Source organism: Apodemus sylvaticus, chromosome 8, assembly GCF_947179515.1.
Source record: "Apodemus sylvaticus chromosome 8, mApoSyl1.1, whole genome shotgun sequence".
Lineage (NCBI taxonomy): Eukaryota > Metazoa > Chordata > Mammalia > Rodentia > Muridae > Apodemus > Apodemus sylvaticus.
In genome coordinates this window covers 72,213,041-72,229,773 of record NC_067479.1, presented here as the reverse complement: position 1 = coordinate 72,229,773, position 16,733 = coordinate 72,213,041, and the positions used below count along the sequence as shown (strand labels likewise).

At 48.8% G+C, this 16,733-nt stretch overlaps 1 protein-coding gene across 1 annotated transcript; it reads left to right on the top strand.

Moving 5' to 3' along the window:
* The first annotated feature begins 2,011 nt into the window (after window positions 1-2,011).
* Pck2 (phosphoenolpyruvate carboxykinase 2, mitochondrial) lies at window positions 2,012-10,441 on the top strand. The gene is made up of 10 exons (XM_052191447.1): window positions 2,012-2,169; window positions 4,351-4,596; window positions 5,206-5,390; window positions 5,477-5,680; window positions 5,997-6,184; window positions 6,490-6,652; window positions 6,816-7,034; window positions 9,205-9,342; window positions 9,526-9,621; window positions 9,802-10,441. The coding sequence occupies exons 1-10, from the start codon at window positions 2,141-2,143 to the stop codon at window positions 10,254-10,256; spliced, it is 1,923 nt and encodes a 640-aa protein (XP_052047407.1). The 5' UTR covers window positions 2,012-2,140; the 3' UTR covers window positions 10,257-10,441.
* The last annotated feature ends 6,292 nt before the right edge of the window (window positions 10,442-16,733 follow it).

Genomic DNA, 16,733 nt, shown 5'->3' with positions numbered 1-16,733 from the left:
AAAATCAGCTCTTGAGAAGCAGATTGGATCTCTGTGCATTCATGGCCAGTTTCAGCTACATAGTGAGTTCCCAGACAGTCAGACTACATAGAGAGACCTAGTCTCAGAAGTAAAAACAGATATACATATAAAGGAAGGTGATGAAGAGGCATCGGAGGGCCCCTAAAGGGCATCCTGGGCTTATGTAGAGACCAGTTGCCTCCTAAGACTCTAACGGCAACATCCATTCTACCTTTAATAGTAGGACTAGCATTGCTCTCAATAACCACTTTATCAAGGTCATGTCCAGGTATGACAAATCATTTGGCTACAGCAACAGAGGAGTGGACCATTTAGGTCTACACAGTCCTCCAGGGTCCACATGTTCTCCAAAGAATAAGAAACCCTGGACCACCTGTCCTAGCAAGAACAGGAGGGGAAGAGAGCCCTCAGCTGTTAGGGAGACCCTGCCCTAACTCAGGCCCCACTACAGCATCTCCCCTCACAGTTTCTATCCTAGCCCCCTAGAGAAGAAGGGGCTTGCCGGGCGGTGGTGGTGCACACCTTTAATCCCAGCACTTGGGAGGCAAGGACAGGCGGATTTCTGAGTTTGAGGCCAGCCTGGTCTACAGAGTGAGTTCCAAGACAGCCAGGCTATACAGAGAAACCCTAACTCCAAAGCAAAACAAATCAAAAAAGGTTTAAGAAGCCTTTAGGTGGGGCTGGAGAGATGGCTCAGCGGTTAAGAGTACCTACTGCTCTTTTGAAGGTCGTGAGTTCAAATCCCAGCTCACAATCCCACACCCATCTGTAACGACATCTGGTGCCCTCTTCTGGGTGGGCTGGAGCAAATAGAAAAAGTGTCTGAAGACAGCTACAGTGTACTTACATATAGTAAATACATCTTTTTAAAAAATTAAAAGAAGTCCTTAGATGGTCTTAATAAAGTCCACAGTTGGTGTTTAGGGGACAGCTATTTTTCTTTGTCTCTCTGCTCTGCTTCTGTCTCAGGCAGGTTCATGCTTTGCTTTACCAAGCTGACATCCAACAGAGCCCAACCTATACTCGACGGACTCAGCAATCCAGCAAAAAATGAGCTCATGTCCAAAGTTTAGAAAAGGTCTCAGACAGAGATCTCATATCCCCATCTCTGAACATCCTATTGCTGTGACCAGGGTCTGGGCCACACAAATCGGCCCTAAGAGAAGCGAGGTCAGATCCACATGACCTGATGGTTCTCTGGAAGAAAGTCACAGTGCTGCTACCAGGAAGACGATCCTGAGCAGCTACTCACCATGGATGCATTGAGTTTGAATTACTACATTTGAATTGGAGATACCCAGTGGTCTCAAGTTGGGACGACATGTTGAGAAATTACACTATGACAGTGACATGATGAGGGCAAATACGCATTTTGGAATTAGGTGGGGTGGGGGCTAGGATGTGAGGTGGGGATTAGAGGACCACGGAAATATCCGTGAGCCTGAAAGACCCCGAAAGACCCCGCCAATTTCACGGTGCTAGAAGTAACTCCCTTGATAAGACAAGGACAAGGGTCTGGGCAAGGACAACAGGGTGGTTTTGTTGTTATTTGAGGACTGAGGAGAGCTTGCCATCTGGAACCCTGGAAACGCCTACGGCAGGAGTGTTCTGGAAAAGCAGACCTAGTGCCTGAGTTTTAGGCATCTTGTTATCCTGGGCTCCACACCCCAGGTCTCATGCCTCATTCTGAGCTTGTTTGACATTCGGGTCTCTTAGTTGCTCTCTCTAAGGAGCAACAGTCTTTAAAGTTACATCAGTATCCTTACAGCGTGGCGGGTCGCAGGGTGAAGCCTCCGAGTGGGCGGGATCCCAGTTGAGCTCTGGCCTCCAATGGCTTGAGGGTGTGATGGCCGTGGGGCGGAGGCTTCACCGAGCCAGGGGTGGGGTGGGGTGGGGTGGGGTGGGGTGGGGGGCCTTGAGCCAGGGCTCGTGAGTCGGCCTACAAATGGGCGAGAGAACCAGCTAAGTTCCGCCCCGGCGACTGCCCGCCTCCTCTTTAAGCACCTCCCGCCCTGCCTCATCTCCCTCTGGCTCTGCCACGCTCCTTCCTTCCCCGCCTTCCTCGTCTCTCCGACTGCACAGGTTCCTGTGGCCACCCCGCAGCGCCAGTCCAGGTACCATGGCTGCTCTGTACCTCCCCGGCCTGCGGTGAGTGACCCACAGCCTGGGGCCCACTCGGCGCTCCACCTTCCGGGCTGCCTCCGCTTGTTTCCCATCCTAGGAAGAGACTGGCAGGGCGGCTGTTTATCAGTCTGGGTCTCACGGTGGTGTAGCCCCCGACCCCCGGCCCCCGGCCCACCCCCAGCCCATGCCGTGTCTCCCACCCAGCCTCTGTGCTCTTCTGTCATTCCCTGCCCGCTTGTGCGCTGTTCTGCCACTCGCCACCTCCTCCCTCTTCTCCTTTGCCTTCCCGAGCCCTATCTCTGGAAATTATCTCCTTACCAGATATAATTCTTTCAGACTAGGGGCTCCCAGTCCACCCCTCAATGTGTGAGGAGCCATTAAGGCCTTGAGGCCATAGGGCTTGAGTCCTGGGGGACCCGAGCTCAGAGCTCCCTAAAGAAGGTAGAAGGTAAACATCCTTTGCAGCCTGCCGGAGAAGGAACCTGGCGAGAAGCCCAGTGAAGCCTCTGGGGACTAGGGAGGGAGGGAGACAGGCAGGGAGAGAAGGAAAGGAGCAAGATGGGAGGAGGAGGGCAGCCTGCCTTCTTTTTAACTTGGATGGCTTCCCCTAATAGGTCCTGGGCCCCAGGCTTGTCCTGGCTGGCACCCCTGCCCCCTATAACCAGGTCTCCTCTCCACATGCCCCTTTCTCTGTGGTCTTGGACTTAAGAGTCTGACATGACTCCTTATCTCTCCCGCGCAGATTTTACTTGGTTAGTCCACGTGAGAGTAGTCTATGAAGGATAGAGAGAAAGTCCCTCTTAGAGGCGTGCGGGAGAATGGGGGTGGGGCTGGGGAAACTCTCTTGTGCAGAAAACCACAAAGAGACCTACCTACCTTGCTGTGCACCCACCCCCTAGGGCCACGCAAAGGATGCTGCTGCCTTTTTGTCTTCTGGAGAACACCCCACCCAGGCCCAAACTCCCACATCCAAGAGCCTCACCTTCTCCCCTCCCAGGCAGTGTGCCCTGTGGTCTGAGCCTCCTGCCCTCTCAGGTCTGACCTGACCACCAACCCCTCAGGCTTGTAAGGAGGGCCTGGAATGCTCAGGCTCACGCCACCGCGTCCTACTGTGGGTTTCTGGCAGGTGGGGCCTTGCATACGAGAAGGGTAACTACATCACTTTGTAATGATGGACTTTGCTATCTTGGATTGCAGACCAATCACAGCGGACCCTACTACCTTCCAGGAGAGTAGCAGGGCAAACAATACAGAGACCCTGCCCTTCTGGGAATCTAGGCATGGACCAGTGACATGATTCTCCTTGATTTCGCTGAGTTAAAACATCCTTAGCTAGTCCATCCTTTTTTTTTTTTTAAGATTTATTCATTTATTATATGTAAGTGTTGTCTTCAGACACACCAGAAGAGGGCGTCAGATCTCATTGTGGATGGTTGTGAGCCACCATGTGGTTACTGGGATTTGAACGCAGGACCTTCGGAAGAGAAGTCAGTGCTCTTGTTTTGTTTTGTTTTCTTTTCTTTTGTTTGTTTTGGTTTTTGGTTTTTTGGATTTGATTTTTTTCAAGATCGGGTTTCTCTGTATAGCCCTGGCTGTCCTGGAACTCACTCTGTAGATCATGCTGGCCTCGAACTCAGAAATCCGCCTGCCTCTGCCTCCCAGAGTGCTGGGATTACAGGCGTGCGCCACCACCGCCTGACGAAGTCAGTGCTCTTAACCACTGCAGCATCTCTCCAGCCCTAGCTAGTCCATCCTTGTTGACCCGGTGAACGGATGCGCGACCTGAAACCCCAACACTAGATGTCTTCATGCGAGACTCCTAACCTACAGCCTGGCCCTGGGAGAGGGCTTCACCGCCTCGAGCTATGCCTTCAGTTTGAGGCGTTTACACCCAAGGGCAAAGATAAGAGTCGCTGCCATCTTAACACAAAAACTGATCGAAAAGAACCCAGATGAGCTTCTGAAGCTCTCATCTGGGCCAGAGGCTTGACCGTCTCCTCCCTGGTGGGAGACACATACCTCATAAAAGCCACAAATACAAGTAGTCTGAAGGCGTTCCACATACCAACCATAACCTGGTCTCCCGGTGCCTGCCACCAGACACGCTTTGGTGCTCCCCGGAGGCACGGCTTTCTGCTCCCCCCCCCCATGCTTGTCTCCCATGATAGCCACTGGATGGTTGACTCTCTGTTTTGGCTCTGATAGGCTTAGCTGGCACGGGCTGAGGCCCTGGTGCTGGTCACCATGCCGTAGCATCCAAACCCTGCGTGTGCTCAGTGGAGATATGAGCCAGCTGCCGGCTGGAGTTCGAGACTTCGTGGAGCGCAGTGCCCATCTGTGCCAACCAGAGGGCATCCACATCTGTGACGGGACCGAGGCTGAGAACACTGCCATACTGGCCCTGCTGGAAGAGCAGGGTCTTATCCGGAAGCTCCCCAAGTATAAGAACTGGTAAGCCTTGAAACTAGTCACCCCCAAGATGAAGGTTCCTGCTTAGACTGAGCTCTCTTTGGGTTCACCGAGACAGAGCTATCTCTAGATTATACCAGTGGAACGAGCCAGAATGGGAGCTTCAGGGGAAATGGAGTAGGATGTGAATGTTTTCACGTTAAATGAAAAAGTTGATACAAACTTACAAATTGGAGCTCTTACTTTGGAGGGTACCTACTTACTGCCTGCCTCCTCCTGCATGAAACATCTGCCAAGGGTAGAGCCCCAAGGCCGGGCCTTGGGGAACACCACCTCTTAATGAGACAAAGCCCAAAGGAACTAAACTACAATTGGATAAGAAAAAATAAAGCCGGCAGACCCGGAGTCAAAGTTAAACTTAAAAAGTAAGTGGCCAGGTTTAGTGGAATACACCTTTAATCCCAGAATTCAGGAGGCAGAGGTTGGTGGATCTTTGTGAGTTTGAGGCCAGCCTGGTCTACATAGTAAGTTCTGGGGCTGCTAGAGCTACATGTGAGACCCTGCCTTGACAAAATATAACAACAAAAAAGTGAGTCTGAAGATAAACAAAATCGGCTAGCCACCATTTCCCGGCAATCCTCTCTCCCCCAGCTGGCTGGCCCGCACAGACCCCAAGGATGTGGCACGGGTAGAAAGCAAGACGGTGATTGTAACTCCTTCGCAGCGGGACACAGTGCCTCTCCTGGCTGGTGGGGCCAGTGGGCAGCTGGGCAACTGGATGTCCCCAGATGAGTTCCAGAGAGCTGTGGACGAGAGATTCCCAGGATGCATGCAGGGTAATGAGTCAGGGACATCGAGGCAGGGGCTCTGAGGATAGGACTGGGTTTGGAAACCTTCCTCCTAGCGGCAACTTCCTCCACAGGCCGCACCATGTATGTACTCCCGTTCAGCATGGGTCCCGTGGGCTCCCCACTGTCCCGCATTGGCGTGCAGCTCACTGACTCGGCGTATGTGGTGGCAAGCATGCGTATTATGACCCGCCTGGGCACACCTGTACTTCAGGCCCTGGGAGATGGGGACTTCGTCAAGTGTCTGCATTCAGTGGGCCAGCCCCTGACTGGACACGGTGAGTACCCATCTAGGGCACAAGACCTTCTTCCACTCAGAGGGAGCCCCAAATCTTACCCACCCACAGAGAAATTGTGGATGTGGAACGATTACTCCCCAAAACCCAGGGGAGCATTCTAGACTGGAAAACAGAAGTCAGTCTCCAGGTCTGACAAAGCACAAAGGCTGATGGGTACTGAAGAAGGGGGTTTAGCTACCCCTGGGCATTCCATTGCTTCCAAGTGTCTTCTTGGGTCAATCCTTGATCCCTCCAGTCCCTGACACCCTGGTTTCTGATGCCAGTGCCAGCAGCACTATGATCCCATTGTCTCCAGGGGATCCTGTGGGCCAATGGCCGTGCAATCCGGAAAAAACCCTGATTGGCCACGTGCCAGAGCAGCGGGAGATCGTCTCCTTCGGCAGCGGCTATGGTGGTAACTCCTTGCTGGGCAAGAAGTGCTTTGCCCTGCGCATCGCCTCTCGCCTGGCCAGGGATGAGGGCTGGCTGGCAGAGCACATGCTGGTGAGGGCCGGGTGAGGAACTGAGCAGCTGTGGAAAGGGGAGTGGGTGGGAAAGCCTTGGCAATCTGCCTCAGCCTTGCCTCCCTCCTGCCACGTGCCAGGATGGTGAGCCTGAAACCTGAAGTTTCAGCCCCAGGCTGCTGAAGGACTTCCCTAGTCCTTGTGGCAGGGCAGGACACCTGCTTCGTGACTAAACACTAGTATCCATTCCCTGCCGCCTACCCCATCACCCGCTAGCTGTCCTCATCCAAAAATTATGCCGGGACTTTTGGTGACTTCGTTCTCTTCCCTCTGTCTCCAACACAGATTTTGGGCATCACCAACCCTGCAGGGAAAAAGCGCTATGTGGCAGCTGCTTTCCCCAGTGCCTGTGGCAAGACCAATCTGGCCATGATGCGGCCTGCATTGCCAGGCTGGAAAGTGCAGTGTGTGGGGGATGACATCGCCTGGATGAGGTTTGACAGTGAAGGTGAAGGGCCCTTCTCCTGAACAGCCAACATGGCTCCATACCTCAGTTAGCCTAGCAACTGCAGAGCTCTGTCAGATCTAGAAAAACGGATAGAGGAGGCCCTCCAGTCCAGCCTCACTCCCAGCCTTTCCTAATTGTCGTTCCTTTCTTTCACTTTTGGCAGGTCAACTCCGGGCCATCAACCCTGAGAATGGCTTCTTTGGGGTGGCCCCTGGTACCTCTGCTAAAACCAATCCCAATGCCATGGCCACCATCCAGAGTAACACCCTCTTCACCAATGTGGCTGAGACCAGTGATGGCGGTGTGTACTGGGAAGGCATTGACCAGCCTCTTCCACCTGGTGTCACCATAACCTCCTGGCTGGGAAAGCCCTGGAAATCTGGTATGAGGGGTGAGGCATTGTGACAAAGGCTCCAGAGCCCAGCTCTTTAAATGTAGATGTGTGTTTTGCCTACAAGTGTGTCTGCACCACACGTATGTAGTAAACAGGCTATCAGATCGTCTGGAGCTGGAATTACAGATGGTTGTGAGCCACCGTGTAGGGTTGGGAACTGAACCTGTGTCCTCTGCAAGAGCAGTCGGTCTCCAGCCACAGCAATTTTAATGATAGGAAACTCTCTACAGCCCTAGCTTTTTGTAGTTTCCAACACCAGGCAAGATCTCAGCTCGTGTCCCTGATCCATTAATCAGTGTTTGGGGATCCGAGTAATTATTTAACTTCCTTTCTGTTTTCCAGTTTCCCAACCAACTGAATGGGGTTTATCGTAGCACTCATCTCTTGGGGTTATGGGGGGATTTATGATACATAAAAGGGGTTTAGCATACGGTCAAATACATAGCACTTGTCAGTAGTGAGTATAAGGGGACAGGCTTATGTTGGAGGACTATTTGGAGAACTGTTAAGATATTGGGCCTGTAATATTTGACATCAGGAAAGGAAGCGTGTGTCCTCTAGTGAACGTTCCTTGTTATTGTCTCCTGTGTTGCCCTGTATGATCGCCCCTGCCTAAAGGCGCCCGACCCTTCCCCTCCCTCCGTATGTTGTGATCCTGCATGAACTCAGGCTAGCGCTTTAGACTTTCTTAGAGGCTGTTTTCCCAAGCCTGTCATTACCAGGATGCCTAAGAGACCCATCCCTCCCCACCTTTCCATAGCCTTCTGCAGTCATAGAACAGCACAACAGAGGAAAAGCTTGTGGCCCTGAAGGACAAGCTGCAGCTTTGCAGGCTGGCCTAGCAGTCAGCCTCCTCATTTCATCAGCCTTTATTTTCTCCTTTTCTTTCTTTCGTTCTTTCTTTCTTTCTTTCTTTCTTTCTTTCTTTTATTTTTATTTTTTTTTATGGTTTTTCGAGACAGGGTTTCTCTGGCTGTCCTGTAACTCACTCTGTAGACCAGGCTGAGAAACCAAAAAAAAAAAAAAAAAGAAGAAAGAAAGAAAGAAAGAAAGAAAGAAAGAAAGAAAGAAAGAAAGAAAGAAAGAGATAACTAGTTCCCAACCCTTTCATCAACTCTGATGAAATCACGGCTCTAACTAGAGAGTCAGGGTGCTAGGCTGGTGCAGGGATAGGCATGTTGGCCCATGGCTCCTGCTCCTTCCTTCCCATGGAGGAAGCACGGTGCCTGAGTCTCCCCAGGGTACACACACACACACACACACACACACACACACACACACGCACGTGCGCGCTGCTCTCTTGGCCCCCAGCTTCTCTCCAGCACACCTGATGGTGCCAAATGCTCTGTGCTCCTCGGGTTATGACTGGCCAGGTTATGTTCCTGATGGACTTCATGCCTTAACCGACCCACTCTGTCAGGGTCTAAGCAGTCGCTGGGCTGCTGAGATGGCGCAGCGTGCTAAGGTGCTTACCATCAGGTCTGTGACCTGAGATAGATTCCCAAGACCCTCGCGGAGGAAGAAAACCGAGCAAGTTGTCCTCTGGTTTCCACACGCATCCCCTGACAACCTCAGCCCCCACCCCAATAAACAAATGAATAAATGTGTAATAAAGGTAAGTTCTGTTTGCATTTTGATGGCTCAGGAGATTATCTTCCCTGGCTTGTTAATGGGAACCCATTCCTTGAAATACTGACTTGACATGCTCAGTTTTTGTATTAGGTTTAGGAAAATTAGATTTGGGAAATAACAATCATGTAACTAAAAGTTTCTGGGAAGAAAATTATTATAACCACATGCCAATATCTATCTCTGTTTCCACAAGACTTGTACCCAAAGTGCCCTACCGGATCCCAGTCCTCCTTCACAGTTCTCTAGCAGCTCCAGTATGGATAAGTAGCCTGATCTTTGTGGAACATGTGCTGATCCCTGATTCCTTCTTCTTTATAACACAAGGTTGTAATGAGCTGCAGGAACCCCACCCCTGCGGAAGGGTGGGGCTCAAGCGCAGCAGCAAAGCACTCGCCCTCTTTGTGTAAGACCCTGGGGTTACGCTTCAGCAGCAGGAAAAGAACAAAACAAAAAAATGTGTGTCTGTGCTGAGGGTGGACGTGACCTTGGAAGTGACGCATGTGGCATGATGTGTTTCCTCTGCCAGGTGACAAGGAACCCTGTGCACATCCAAACTCTCGCTTTTGTGTCCCGGCTCGACAGTGCCCCATCATGGACCCGGCCTGGGAAGCACCAGAAGGTGTTCCTATCGATGCCATCATCTTTGGAGGCCGCAGACCCAAAGGTAAACAGCATGTGGGCACTGCCTTTGGAGTAAAGGTCCTGTACTGAGAACTCACAGGCCGCTCACTGGGACTTCCAGCCGCCGTCTAGCCAGGTGTCCCATAGTGAATGCAGAATGTGCGAGGGCGTGGGGTCTGGAGTGGAAGGGAAAAGCTGCCCATAAACCTGTTCACTGGTGTTCCAGGGGTACCCCTGGTGTACGAGGCCTTCAGCTGGCGTCATGGGGTGTTTGTAGGAAGCGCCATGCGCTCCGAGTCCACTGCAGCTGCCGAACACAAAGGTGAGTTTACACCTCCATGCTCCCTGCCCCCACTCCCACCTGCGTGTCTCCCACCCCTTCTCTTCACTTCCTGAAGTTCGTTCAGAACTGTAAACTTTCACCAACCTCTGCCAGCTGGGCAGAGCACCCTTCCCTTCCTTAGACAGGAAGATCCCTTACCCACCCTCCTTCCTGTCCTAGGAAAGACCATTATGCATGACCCCTTTGCCATGCGGCCATTTTTTGGCTATAACTTTGGACACTACCTGGAACATTGGCTGAGCATGGAGGGACGAAAAGGTGCCCGGCTGCCTCGTATCTTCCATGTCAACTGGTTCCGGAGAGATGAAGCAGGCCGCTTCCTGTGGCCAGGCTTTGGGGAGAATGCTCGTGTGCTAGACTGGATCTGCCGAAGATTAGATGGAGAAGACAGTGCCCAAGAGACTCCCATTGGGCTAGTACCAAAGGAAGGAGCCCTGGATCTCAGTGGCCTCAGAGCAGTAGACACCAGTCAGCTGTTCTCCATCCCCAAGGACTTCTGGGAACAGGAGGTTCGTGATATTAGAGGCTACCTGACAGAGCAAGTGAACCAGGATCTGCCCAAGGAGGTGTTGGCCGAGCTCGAGGCCCTGGAAGAACGCGTTCAAAAGATGTGACCCGAGGCTCTAGGCTAGCAAGAGCACAGCATCTCTATCCCCATCTGGGTAGAGAATCCCCAGGCTCACAGAAAACATGAACAATCTGACATTAAAATGTGTGCGTGTTGGGAGGCCAAGCCACAGGCCTCCTCGTGCTGCCAGATAAGAGGTGTGCACTTTTATACACGCGCTTGTTTCCACTTCCCACGTGTCCTCGTGGGCTTCCTTCTCACCAGTCCCCATGCTGGCTCACAGAGTAGGAACTTCTGGAAGAAGGCTTTCTTCTTCTGAGGAAATGTAGCCCCATACAGTGTTGCACACCTCTAACCTAGAGGCAGCCCGACCTCTGGGAGCTTGAGTCCAGCCTGGTCTACATAGCAAATGCCAGGCCAGCTGGGGGTACAGAAGTAAGACCCAGTCCTCTCCACCACAAAAGAAAGGCCACAGCACAGCAGGCTGCTCAGGGTTTGGGTTAGCATTTTTGTCCCATGCAGACATGCAGAAGCCTCCTTCTCCAGAGGAACCAGGAGCCACACTTTTTTTTTTCCTTGAGACAAGGTCTCATGTAGATCAGACTGGCTTCAAACTCACTGCAGCTAAAGATAACCTTGAACTCCTGATCCTCCTCTCTCTACCTCTGACAATCAGGCTATCAAGGCCAGCCAGACAACTAACATTTCTAGAACACTATCTATATTCTAGGCGCATTGTCAAAGTACCATTTTGCAGCTCAAAATACAGAGTTGGATTGAACATAATAACATGTCTTAAAATCCTAGCACTTGAAGAACCCTATCATAAGGCAAGAGAACTGTATATAGTGACACTGCCTACAAAAACCACAAACCAAAGAATTATCCAGTGAATGTCCCACATCTTTGTATATATGGGCAGCAGGGGGTTATTTTTTTAAAAAAGATTTGAAGTTCAGAGGGTGACAGGAAATAGGACAGGGAAAGTGGATTTGATCAAATGACATGTATATATAAAATTCCCAATAATAAAAATATGAGGTATTTTTTAAATAGGCAGTTGGAAAAATGGCTCAGTGGTTAAGAGTGAACTGCTCTAGAAGAGGACTGGAGGTCTGCAGCCACATTGGGCTGCTCACTGCTGTACCTGCAGCTTCAGGAGACCACACCCTGGCATTCTCAGGCACCTCACGTGTACATACTCACACACATACACCTAAGTAAAGTGAATCTGTTTTTAATTTTTTTTTATTTATTTTATTCATATGAGTACACAGTCGCTCTCTTCAGACACACCAGAAGAGAGCATCAGATCCTATTACAGATGGTTGTGAGCCACCATGCGGTTTCTGGGAATTGAACTCAGGCCGTCTGGAAGAGCAGTCAGTGCTCTTAACTGCTGAGCCATCTTTCCAGCCTTAAAGTAAATCTTTAAAAAGAAAAGTGGCCTGGAGATGTAACTCAGTGACAGGTTCCATCCCTAGTTCTACAGAAAACAGAACACAGGCCAAGCAACTTGTGGAAGACAAAATAGTAAGCGAGTAGAGCCACCTCTCTAAATCCCCTAGGGATCGTATCCAGCTGCACAGCCTTACCAAGTCTGGGACCGTGAGCAGAGCCTGTGGTACACACCTCTAATCCCAGGACTCAGGAGGAGTTCTTGCACAGCCAGAAATACACTGTCTCTAAGAAGAGAAAAAGATTTTACACGATACTAATCTTTAGAATGAAGTTCCATAGTAAGATAACTGCCTGAATTCTGAAATCAATTATGAGGGAAATAACAAAAAATGCAATGAGGGGTTGGAAAGAGCCCAGTGACTGTCCTGCACTTTCAGAGCACCAGAGTTCAGGTCCTAGTGCCACATTGGATAGCTTACAACCACTTCTAACTCGGGCTCCAAGTTTTCTAGTCTTTGAGGGTACTAGCACATGTGTGGCATACACTCACATAGACACATAAGATTTAAAGTTTTATGTGTATCAATGCAGCTGCCTGAAGGTGTGTGCAGCACATGTATACCTGGGGCCATTAAGGTCAGAATCCGATGGATGCCCTGGACCTGGAGCTATGATGTTTGTGACAACATGGATGCTGGGAACTGAACTGAGCTCTGCCCTGCTACAGCAGGAAGTACTCTAAGCCACCTACCATCTCTCTAGATCATTAATAAGGTGTTAGAAGATAAACCCAGAGTGATGATCCCACATGAACTGGAGCATGTGCTAAGGAGAATGCCCCTGCTTAGGAACAAGATAAATATATGAACTTAGAAAAAGAAGAAAACCTTCAAATAAACTGGGATTCCAGGGAAAGCCTTCAAAAGAAGCAACTGGATGAGGAAATGCTGAGTGTTCTCCAAGAAAATGCTGGAAAACTGGTCAGGGAAGAAAGGTTTACTAAAAGTCAAGTTAGACCACAAGATAGAACACAGCAATTGAATACACAACACAAAAATGCAGCTGAGAGAGGAGGTGGGGAAGGTTGAACAGGTCCAGAGCTGTAACAAGGTTATAGCAACTAAGGTCAAAATTTCTGCTGAAGAGCTGAAGGGTCAGGCCTGGTGACACAGGCCTTTAATCCCAACACGCAGGAGGCAAAGGCTGGAGAATCTCAGAGTTGGGGGCCAGCCTGGTCTACAGAGCTAGTTCCAGGACAAGGGCTGAGACTTAGTATCAAAAATACAAAAACCTGAAGGATTTTTAATGTTTTCTGGTTTTAGCACAAAGAGATGATGCTTGAAAGGAAGTTCATCCTAATTTGAACATTACACAGTGCAGACATGCATCTAAACATGTGCTACCTCACAAATATGCATAATCTTATGTCAAAAGAAATGGTATAATTTAACAGTCAGATCCTCATCTTCATAAATAGCAATGGGTAAGTGACACAATGCCTTCTGCGCACAGTGGCTCTACCTCTTCATCTGTAAAATGGGAACCTACCTCAGTGTTGTTGGGATGACTGAGTCAGTGGAGTAGAGCACTCCGACTAGCAGCAAAGACCAAACCAACACTCGAGGCAGCTAACTGCAGCAGCTCTTCACACCAATGACTAGAGCTGGCCCTTTAAGTCTCTTATGGAGCTGACTCTGCAGTTAAGAGGGAAAGGAACGGTGAAAAGAAAATGGAGGGGGAAAGAAGTTTTGGATATGGGGCCCTCCAGGGAAGAGGCAGGGGAACTCGGGCTCCAGATATCTTTTACACAGCACCAAGGTCTTAGCCCTAAACATGATTTTTGCCAATAAAATTGGCCCAAATAGCAGATAACTAGAAACAAGATTAAGATATTTTGCGTTTTAGACTTGTTTACTTGCTTGCTTTGAGTTTTGTTCAGAGTTTGTATGTTTCCTACACCCCAGATTGGTGTTACAGAAAATGTGTTACAGAAGCTAGTAGTGAATTACTGATCCTTCTGCCTCCATTCCCCAAATGCTGGGATTACAGGTGTGTTACCATGCCCAGCCTTGGCTTTAGTTTTAGTTCCCTCCCTCCTTCCCATTCTTTCTTCTTTTCAGTTTTGTTTTATTTGCAATAGTAGTAATGAGTCTAGAGCCCAGGAATGCTGGCACATGTTCTACCACCGACTTACAGTGCAGCTGGTTTTCTAAGGTAGGCCTCGCTATGCAGCCCTGCCTACATCGGTGCTCTCCTCAGTTCTGGAACTACAGGAATATACACAACACCCAGCACATTGCACAGAAAATAGATGTGACTGAATAAACTATTAAAATCACCCTGGAAAACATTACCCAGAGAAAAGATAACTTTGGTAGGTACCAAGTGCCCCTATCTCCATGGTAGCCCTTCCTTCTTGCCACAGATAGAATTACAATGATCAGCCACCATTTCCTTACATGTTTATAGTTTTCTCACCCAAATGTGGACACTTACACACTATGACTTAGCCCTCCCTGGACTGTTTATAAATTGTAAAATGTTTTGGGGTTGACGCCAGCGCCTTATGTGAATGCTAAGAAGTGTTCTGCACATGCCAACATCTTTAACCATTGTTTTGCTTTGTTTCTGAAGACAGGGCCACCCTACATAGCTTTGGCTGGCCTTGTTTTTGTTATATGGCTGATGACAAACTATCTTTCTGCCCACACTTCCAAGTGCTGGAACTATAGCCATGTCCTACCTCACCCAGCTTTATACATATTTCATATGTATTTTAAATCTATCAACTCACAGATGTCTCCCCTATTTCTTCCTTCTTTTTCAAGTTAGTCATTTGGGAGGATCTAGACATGGATGTTCAATGCCTGGGTTAACACACAAGCGTTTACAAAACAGATATCCTCAGGCCCTGGAATAAGTTTTATACAGGCATGCTTCCCGATTAAGGGACGATTAATTCTTTTTTTTTTTTTTCTTTTCTGGAAAGATTAATTCTATTTCATTGCCTTGTGGCCTACTTTATACATGAACTGTTGCTTATTTTCCTTTACCCACTACCATATTTAAAATGACTTAGGCTCCTATTATCTTTGGGTTTTATTTTCTGAAACAGGGTTCCAAGCTGGCCCTGAGGATTGCTGGTCCTCCTGCCTCCTATCTCCAGAGACAAGCCAAAACCACCAAACCAGGTTAACGTAATGCTGGCATCAGTGCCCACAGCCTTGTATGTGCCAGGCAAACGCTGTACCCACTAAACTCCACTCCCTAGCCTCCTGCTTTTCAAAAGGATAGCGAGTTACTTATAACAACATACACAATGAACTTCTAGATTTAAACACTTTTCACTTAATAAATTATGTGTACTAATGTTCAAGTCCTCCTACCTTTGCTGATGGAAATTTGGATGCATCATTTTAACAAGATCCTAATAGTTCCTTCCTGTTTCCCTGCTGACATGGACTATTGTACAAACATCGTATTTTATGCCCAGACCTGGAATCAACCAGCCTCTAAGAAACTGCAATCTTTCAGTAGAAAACAGAATATAAAAGCTACAAGCTCCTGAGCATGGTGGCACACACCTCTGAGCTTAGTCAGTGACAGATGGAGAGTTTGAGAGCAGCCTCACTATAGCCCTGACATGGTGCTCAGGGCATCAAGTATTCAGATACCAGAGATAATGGGAGATGTTTGTCATTCAACTACTACACTTGATAATCTTATGGTGCTTACCACCCAGAATCAGGGTTAGTAGATGGAGGAGGTGGTGCATACCTGGATTTGCAGCCACTGGGGGGACAAGGTGTAAGGACTGCAAGTTCAGGGCATCCTGGACCACTCAGTGAGACCCTGTCTCAAATTCAAAAGTGAAAAAAACAGAACTAGAGATGTAGTTGAGTTGTAGAGTACTTGCCTAGCATGTACAAAGCCCTGAGTTCAAACCCCAGAATTGTACACACTAAAATAGGGGTACAGGTTTTACTTCTATAAAATAAAACACACACACACACACACAATTCTACGTGTATGGCTGCTCAGCCTGCACATGTATCTGTGTACGTATGTATGAAAACTGGAATGACAGATGGTTGGGAACTGCCATGTGGATGCTGTGTCCTCGAAAAGAACAGCCAGGGCTCTTAACCACTGAGCCATCTATCCTGGCCTCCACAATGTCCCTAAATCTAATTCTATTTATTTATTTATTTGGTTTTTCAAGACAGGGTTTCTCTGTATAGCCCTGGCTGTCCTAGAACTCACTCTGTAGACCAGGCTGGCCTCAAATTCAGAACTCTGCCTTCCTCTGCCTCCCAAGTGCTGGGACTAAAGGCATGTGCCACCACTGCCCTACCCCAAATATAATTCTTAAGGATGTAAGATGACTTGGGATGTAACTCAATTGGTAGAACTCTTCCCTAGCATTCAATCTAAGTTCTATATAAAACTGGGTATGGTGGTGCAAAGTTGTGGTTCCCAGCATGCACACAGGAGAGGCATGGAGTCAGTGAATTCCAGATCAGCCTAGGCTACATGAGATGTCTCAAAAGAAAAAGAAAAAAAAAAAAGACCTGCGATATGAGAGTTAGAATATTTCATCACTACCCAATTGTTTTCTAATAAACACATTTTAAACTCCCTAGATAAAAGAGCACATTTCTCCCCCTCCATCTTACAGGAAATGCTTCTTTCTTTCGTATAGTGTGTAAACACTTGTGAGGGCATCAGTCACTTCAGAAGACTGAGCTCTTACAATCACCAGGCTCCTGTTGCAAACAGAGAGGCTATGAGGGGCCATCCCCCACAGGAAAACTGGCTATCCTTTCCCCCAAAGACCAGGTCGCCCTCTAGTGGAGCTGCTCAAGGGCAGAACAGGCCAAACCTGGAGGAACAGGAAGTCAACCAACTGATATTTAATCATTAGCCAACTTGGTTTTAAAATGGGTACTGAAAGAAGAGAAAACTCTCTGTGGCTAGAGGGACTTGGTCAAACTGGGGACAGCAGAAACTGCTCAAACTCAAAGCACTGTACAAACTCACCAAGCACTGAAAGGCCAAGAACATGTCAAAATGGCCATTGGGTGTGGGGTGCTACCACCTCCTCCCTGCCTTTTATATACAT